At 38.7% G+C, this 8723-nt stretch overlaps 1 protein-coding gene across 9 annotated transcripts in view; it reads right to left on the reverse strand.

The window, feature by feature from the left end:
- FAM204A (family with sequence similarity 204 member A) overlaps positions 1 to 3396 on the reverse strand; it is a 30379-nt gene extending 26983 nt beyond the window's left edge. For 5 of the 9 annotated variants that reach the window (XR_014019016.1, XR_014019017.1, XR_014019018.1 and 2 more), the window contains exon 1: positions 3276 to 3359. Coding sequence is in view for 2 of the 9 variants with exons in the window: in XM_081268349.1 (XP_081124475.1) it covers positions 3276 to 3336 (61 nt within the window). In the remaining 7 variants the exon portion in view is untranslated. The other 4 variants (XM_081268353.1, XM_081268351.1, XM_081268350.1 and 1 more) reach the window with 3 other exon arrangements.
- Between the last annotated feature and the right edge of the window lie 5327 nt (positions 3397 to 8723).

The following is an 8723-nucleotide window of genomic DNA, read 5'->3' on the forward strand; positions in this document are numbered from 1 at the left end:
GGTACAGACTCATCAGTTTCTGGTTTTCTGAAACATCCTCACTAAAATACTCTTGGTTTTTTAAGAGGAAGGACTCTATTATCTAACTGCTCCAACTAGAATCCTAACTCTACCACTCACTAGTGGTACAAGCAAATCATTTACTATCTCTGACCATCAGTTTCTTTATCTGTAACACAAGGATAATTATACTGCTTATAAGGTTATTCTGAGGATTAAATGAGATAAGCCACTCAACATAGTATTTAAGAGGTTCTGGGGCTTAATAAATAGTAAGTTCCTTTTGCTATTATTATTTCTGAAGCTATGTATTACATTTTTATCATTTCTATATCATTTCACTATGAAGCCTGTAACAGGGAATTGCTTCTGTGAGATGCAGCTCAACTAACTGTAAATCAGCCAATATGAAGTGGCTGCTCAGTAACTTCTGTTGTGGGCTCATGTTTGAAAACACCATCTTCTATTCATAACACAAATGTCAGTCATGCAGTTTCTAACTGGCACCATGTCTGGCCTCCTATTATTCCCATTGTGGCTGTTCTGGAGGATGACTCTCTCTTCACTAAAGTATCTCTTACCCATGCCTTTCAAAGTATATTCCTTTATTTTAAGGCAGACCATTCCAAATTTCCCTTTAACTGAGAAAATTCACTTGGCCATTCTCAAGAGATGTGGAATACCAGAGAAGTAGAAATTTAATTTTTTTTTCATGTACATTGTAGCCAGGTCCATCTAATAGCCAATGCATTCATTAATAAGCTTTTAGTTTTCAGCCCAAAACCCATATAATTTTAAATTTAATCATTTTGGTCCCAAGGAAACTGAAACAGAATCAGAATCTTTTCTCAATGGGTTTGAATATCATCTTCAACATTTCATACATCTGGAGTTAATATTTATGCCATCCACAATTATTCTACAAAACATTCTGTGTATACTATGCCAAATACATCTTATTCTTGCTGACACAATTTACTATGAACTGATAATATTTCTGTATTGCTCTAGTTTGAGCAGCTGAGTTTTCTTTTGCCCTTGAGAACCAACCATAGATAATATCTTATTTACTACATTTGGGCAGAAAACAATGTATCAAGAACAGGCAGAATTTAGTGATTCCCAATCTATGTTTTTTATCTGAGTTTTATCATGACAGTAAAAGGGGTCACTAAATTATTTTCAATATTTTAAAAAACCCAAGATATCAGCCACCTTTAGGTAAGGAATCTTAAAACTCAGGAAGCCCATGTTTACCAGAAATGCTGATTGATAGCTATTGAGCTGAATTTTATTAGAAAAACAATGAATGGGTATAGTTTAATATACATAATCTTTCAAAATAGAGAACTCACAGAGATATCAAAACATAGTAAGAAGGAGTTCTAGACTGTGCAAAGATTGAGAACTACTGGTTATAGGGGCAAAAACACTGTCTTAAAAGTCAGAAAATTATTTCTAGTCCTGAGCAGGCCACTGTATTTGTCTGGGTCCCCATTTTTAAGTCTTAAAATGAAGGTTTGATCAGATGATCTTTGAGATGTCTTGCAGCTCTAAAATGTTTCCCTCTGATCTTAATATTATAAATGGCACAAATGCCCAGAGCCCACCTCACTCACTCCCCACTCCTTGGTATAATACTCCATTCTCAACCAGTCATATCCAATCCTGATTAAAACCAAGTAGATAAGATTTCTATCTGCAAACTGGCCACCAAGATTACAAGCTTTCAGAGAGACTCTGCACCTCAGGTTGCTAATAAAGGAAACCCCAGTTAAAACAGAAAACAGAACAGAAAGAAAGAGGCATACAAGCAAAGTGGCAGGTGCTGGTTTACCATTAATCTTCACAACTCTTCCAGAAGGAATTACTACCCAGGCCCTTTTTACAGATGAGGAAACTGACTTCCCTCATGCCTTGAGATCCACTTATTTTACAAAATGATGAACTCTTAAATTATAAACTTTCAGAGAGCAGAGTTGAATGGTGTAACATATTCTTAGAGGCAAAGATTTGAGAGTAGGTGTGAAGAATGACTGTAAATACAGACTTGCTAAAATTTGGTTAGGAAGAATTATTTTTCTGTAGTTTTTAAACACAAAAAGCTACATAAAATGTTATACTAAACCACATACATGAAAGTCACAGAGATTAGAATAATTCAAATATATTATTAAAATTAATATAAAAGTTAATAATATTATTCAAATTAATATTTCTTGAAAGACCAAGCAGCTGCTTAAAAATCAAAACCCAAAAGACATAACTGCTGAGAAGCTCAACGAATGTTTCCTGTCTAATAATCCTGAATTTAAATTCCATTCTCAAATAAAGCTCTTATGTTCTATATTTTGTATTCAATTGGAAATAATCACAGAAATCTAAATCCTTTCTAAATTTAATCATACTTGTGAAATAGCCATGAACCATCATCCACTAATCCAAAAGATCTTGTTAAATAACTACATAATAATCAGTTACTGTTTTAAAATTAGTTGCCTGTTAAAATATTTGTACGCAGGTAATATTGACTTCAATGTACAAGTATTATACACTTTTCTAAAATAAATGTGTTCCCTTTTCTCAAAAAGTTACAGAAAGTGCAACTGAATCATAGGCCTGAGTTCAGATTAAAGTTGCCAATCCGCTTATCCAGATAAACTATTTACTTAACAGGGTTTTGCATGTATGCGTGTGTTAATTAACGAGGGTGTGTGTTTAGTGGGGACCTGGAAAACACTTCCCCAGACCTTTGACCTTGCACGGAAATATTATCAACGAACCAGTCACTTTGAGGCTCATTTTAAGGCGACGCCGGCGAAAATACTTACAGGGTTGGAGACAGCACGGAGCTCCGCGGGCCCACGGGCGGCGGTGTCACGGCCGGGTCCCCAAGCCGGCAGAACCCCGTCCGGTCATGGAACTGACCGCCGCGGGCTCCGGCGCACAAGTCCAGCCTGCCGGCGTTCGCACTACCTGGCGCTGTTTTCCGGGACACTGCAGTGCAAATAGGAGCCTGCCTCCTCCTCCGAAAGCCCCCTCACCCCTTCTCACTCTGGCCCGGCTGGGACCGAGAAACCCACTAACAGGCTGAGGAAGGCGCCGCAATGACCCCCCCCCCCCAGGGCTCCCGTGGGCCTGTTCCAGGTGCCCCGGGCAAGGAACCGTCGGGCCGCACAGCCTGGCTCCTCCGCTGCCCTCCCGCGGCCCTCTCGGACCCGTGGCCGCAGAGCCCGAGCCAGCCAGGAACCAGCCCAGCGATGAGTCCTACTCACCGGTCAGGAAGCGGCTGCCCGGCGTCCATCTTAAGACCCCGCCAACATCGCGCCTTCTCATTGGCTCCTGCGCCTCAGCCAATGGGCTGCGGCCGTTCTGGCTCCAAGGTCGCCATGGCAACGGTTTCGCTTGGCTTCCCTCAGCGTTCGGCCTGAAAGAGGCAATTGGCGTCTTTCGTCTCTTCCCCACCCCCCTCCTTTTTCTCACCGTTTTTCTTTCTCTCGAGTGTTCTTTAAGGCTTTGTTCTCTCCATTCCCTGCCTTACGCCGATGCTTCTGGGTGAGGAAAGTGCTGACTTCGACACCAAACAGTTCGCTCCCGGAGAGAGAAGGGTCTTGGATGCTCTGTGCTTTCTGGGACGTTTTCATTCACCCATCCTTTCCCCTTCCCTCTCTTTCCTTCCTCCCTTTTCTTTCCCCCTCTTTATCTGTGTGTGCGGTGTTCCAGGCACCACGCCACTCGATGGCTAGCGGAAAACCGCCCAGCTCCTGCTTTGGGGCGCTCCCCAGCTGGGGCTGGGCGCCGAGCTGCGCCACCCGCCCTCCGCGCCGCCACGGCCAAAAGTTTAGGAACTCCTTTTGGTGGAGAGTACTGTGTTGGGCCCTGAAGAGGGGCTCGCGGAGGAGCATAGGAAACAAGGAAAAAGCAAACGAGAAAAAAAAAGGCACTGTGACGAAAATAGAAAGGGCAATGTGACTGCGACCGGAGTAGGGCTGTTTTATAAATGCTTCTATTTTTTCGAAATAGTGTTGTGTGGTAATATTAAGAATGCCTTCCTATTTTCTAGTGTTGTGTGATGGCTATATAATAAAATACACACACAGCCTTCAACCCGTTAAAAGAAAAACTTTAGACAAATTAAATTTAGCAGTTTCTTTGAGCAAATAATTGATTCATGAATGGAATAGCTCCTGAACCAGTAAAGGTTAAGAGAGCTTCATCCCTGGACGGGTAGTCATTATAGACTTTCTTTTCTTTTCTTTCTTTCTTTTTTTTTTTTTTTTTTTTTTTTTTTTTTTTTTTTTTTTTTTTTAAGAAGGAGGAAGAAAAGGAGGTGGAGGTGATGCAGAGAAACAGCTTGATTGATTATAGCTGAGCATTTGCCTTATAAATGGACATGGTCTGATCGGTTGGCAGACATTGAAGCTCAGAGGTTGTGATTCACTGAGACTTTATATAAAATTATACTCAAGTTATGTTGCAGTTGAAGCTATATAGTTATTCAAATTAAGGAGTCTACTTTAGTCCAAACTTAAATTAAAAAACACATTACTTGTCCCAGAGTAATTTTTATTCTTAGCTATTTGTTGTTAACAATAATGCCTTTTTAAAAAAGCATTCTAAAGATGCATAAAAATTTTGCATTGCACTCAGTAATATATCTCAAGTTAGCATAAAGAGACAGTTAAGCCTATTACTTTTAGAACGATTTGGAAGTTATAGAAACTATTCCTTAACTTGGCCTATCTTTTGGAAGATCTTGGAGGTCAGATGGGGTATTGGTGTGTTTTTGTGGCTGTGGTCCATTGTTATGCTCACATTCCCTGATTCTAGAGTACAAGCAAAGCTGAATAACTTAAGGATCTGTATGAAACTCTTCTGGACAAACATATCCATCTTTTCTATGGGGCTCTTCTTTGATTCCAAACTCTTAAAATATTAAGCAGTTAATAAATTATGTATATGAAACTGCTGTTGTAACTGTTCACATTGAGCCTCTTAATTGCCAAGTCTGCTTGGGCTGCTATAACAAAATACTACAGACTGGGTAACTTAAATAACAAATTTATTTCTCAGGTGCTAGATGCTGGGAGGGTTTACCAGAAAAAAAAAATATTTTATTCTGAAGCCTCTCTTTTTGGCTTGTGGGTAGCTGCCATATCTCTGTGCTCATATGATCTCTTTATGAGCTCAGGTCAGGGAAACTCTCTGGTGTCTCTTCTTGCTACTTACAAGGACACTAATTCTACAGGATCAGGTTCATTAATTGACTTTATTTAACCTTAATTACTTCCAGGTCCCATCTTCGAATACAGCCACATTGTGGATTAAAACTTCCACATAAGAGTTTTGAGGGTACCCAACCATTCAATCCATAACAATTGCCAATGGTAGAGATGTGAGCAGAACAGGGAGAGAAAGGGCAGAGGGAGAAAAACTGGCCTGGATGGGAATGTAGTAATGTTGTTGTGTGGAAGAATTATCTGGATTACTTCTAGATCTTTTCCATTAACTAGTGCTCATTATTTAGTTTTTATAAGTATGCAATGGATATAGGTGGAATAAGTACTCCAAAGATTTATGAACACCAAATTTCATATCAAAGGTTTTGGAAAGCCAAATATATGTATCTAAATATTAAGCTCCTCAGTGTTAATTTGAGATTTCTCAAGGATCTCATTGTGAGATGATTGGGTTCCTATAATAAAGGTAAATAATAGCTTAGATTTTTCTTCTGGTTTGAGTTGTAAGACTTTCAGTTTCTGAATTTTTTTTGCCAGTTTTCTAAGGGAAATATTGGTCATTTGATTTATTTTGATCAATAAATTTACCTTCTCTCCAGCAAATTCCTGTCCTGGAGACTGGCCAAGCCATGCATTTTGTGAATGAAATATTTGTATTTTTGAGATTTCCATGAAACAGAATTGTTGAATGTCTTTTACTAAATCATAGTGAAAAACCTGATGCAGCTAGTGATTTGTGCTTGAATTGTGTTGCATCTGGCACTAATTTGAAGCATGTAAGTTTCATTTAAATTATCCACCATATCTTTAAAAACACAAAGCAGTTTTTCTTTGCCAAGAAATATGAAAGTCTATGAATAGTTTTCCCTTATATTTAATAATTTTTCACAGTGTAGAGATTATAATTCACACCCATGTTGTAAAAAATTAATCAATCGTGGAATTCTTTTTGGTGGCTGCTAAATCTGATTGATGAAAAATTTCTCCAAATATAATGAAATCCTTTAAAATATTTCTCAGTTGGAAAAAAATGAATACAGTTTCATTGAACATATAATAAATGTGCTTCTTATTGAAACTGAGAAAGAGTATAATTAATTTCCTTCCATACAAAATGCCTCTTTTTCAACATTGAAGTAAAAAATGGTCTAGTCACTTGGCTAAAAGAATTGAAACCAGTGCATGTTTTTAGCTCCTTTATCAAATATAAGATAGTTGTAACTTTGTGGATTAGTCTCTGTGTCCTCTATTCTGTACCACTGGTCCACCTGCCTGTTTTGGTACCAGTACCATGCTGTTTTTGTTACTATTGCTTTGTAGTACAGTTTGAACTCTGGTATCGCTATACCTCCAGATTCACTCTTCCTGCTTAGAATTGCTTTTGCTATTCTGGGTCTTTTGTCTTTCCATATGAATTTCATGATTGCTTTATCTATTTCAACAAGAAATGCCGTTGGGATTTTGATTGGCATCGCATTAAACCTGTAGAGAACTTTGGGTGATATTGCCATTTTGATGATGTTAGTTCTGCCTATCCATGAACAGGGTACATTTTTCCATCTTCTGAGATCTTCTTCTATCTCTCTCTTTAGGGTTCTGTAGTTTTCATTGTATAGATCTTTCACCTCTTTTGTTAGGTTGATTCCCAAGTATCTTATTTTCTTTGAGGATAGGAAGGATAGCATCTTCAACAAATGGTGCTGGGAAAATTGGAAATCCATATGCAACAAAATGAAATTGAATCCCTTTCTCTCGCCATCCACAAAAGTTAACTCAAAATGGATCAAGGAGCTAGATATCAAATCAGAGACGGTGCATCAGATAGAAGAAAAAGTTGGCTCCGATCTACATATAGTGGGGTCAGGCTCCAAATTCCTTAATAGGATGCCCATAGCCCAAGAGTTAATAACAAGAATAAACAAATGGGACTTACTTAAACTAAAAAGTTTTTTCTCAGCAAGAGAAACAATAAAAGAGGTAAATAGAGAGCCTACATCATGGGAACAAATTTTTACCCCTCACACCTCAGATAGAGCCCTAATATCCAGAATGTACAAAGAACTCAAAAAATTAGACAATAAGATAACAAACAACCCAATCAACAAATGGGCCAAGGACCTGAACAGACACTTCTCAGAGGAGGACATACAATCAACAAGTACATGAAAAAATGCTCACCATCTCTAGCAATCAGAGAAATGCAAATCAAAACCACCCTAAGATACCATCTCACTCCAGTAAGATTGGCAGCCATTATGAAGTCAAACAACAATAAGTGTTGGCGGGGATGTGGGGAAAAGGGTACACTTGTACACTGCTGGTGGGACTGCAAAATGGTGAGGCCAATTTGGAAAGCAGTATGGAGATTCCTGGGTAAGCTGGGAATGGATCCACCATTCGACCCGGCTATCACCCTTCTCGGACTATTCCCTGAGGACCTTAAAAGAGCGCACTATAGGGATACTGCCACATCAATGATTATAGCAGCACAATTCACAATAGCTAGACTGTGGAACCAACCTAGATGCCCTTCAATAGATGAATGGATAAAAAAAATGTGGCATCTATACACAATGGAGTATTATGCAGCACTAAGAAATGACAAAATCATAGAATTTTCAGGAAAATGGATGGCATTAGAGCAGATTATGCTAAGTGAAGCTAGCCAAGCCCTAAAAAACAAATGCCAAATGTCTTCTCTGATATAAAGAGAGCAACTAAGAACAGAACAGGAAGGAAGAGCATGAGGAAAAGACTAATAGTAAACAAAGATGAATGGGGGGAGAGAAAGGGAGAGAGAAGGGAAAGCATATGGAAATGGTAGGAGACCTTCAATGATACACAAAATTATAAGAGATTATGAGGGGCAAGGGGGAGGGGGGAAAAAGGGGAGAGAATTGAACAACAGCAGAGGAGGTAGAGAGGGAAGATGGGAGGGGAGGGGAGGGGAGGGGGGATAGTAGGGGATAGGAAAGGAAGCAGAATACAACAGTCACTAATATGGCATTATGTAATATTGTGAGTATGTAACAGTTGTGATTCTGCAATCTGTATCTGGGGGTAAAAATGGGAGTTCAAAACCCAATTGAGTCTAATGTATGAAAGACGATATATCATGAGCTCTGTAATGTTTTGAACAATCAATAAAAAAAAGAATTGAAACCAGAGAGCTCTGACTTTCAGAAATTGTGTTGATGCTCTTCACAACAAAGGAAGGATAGTTTATCTAGAGTAATTTTTTAGGTTCACAGCCTGAAATATCCATTCACAATGTTAGTCTTCCAGGAATATGTTGAACAACTAACATTATGACAAAAGAGTTGACATTTAAGGAAAGAAAATTTTGGTATAGGATGTTGCCAAGTATATATTATTATTGTACCTTATTACATCTATATTATTGGCCATGTCTTGTATTTTCAAATTCTTCAGGTTCAATGAGTTGTATGTAGAGAGAAGTAGCTATTGTGCATCCATTTCACA

The sequence above is a fragment of the Spermophilus citellus genome (assembly GCF_964194105.1).
Source record: "Spermophilus citellus genome assembly, chromosome: 15".
Classification (NCBI taxonomy): domain Eukaryota; kingdom Metazoa; phylum Chordata; class Mammalia; order Rodentia; family Sciuridae; genus Spermophilus; species Spermophilus citellus.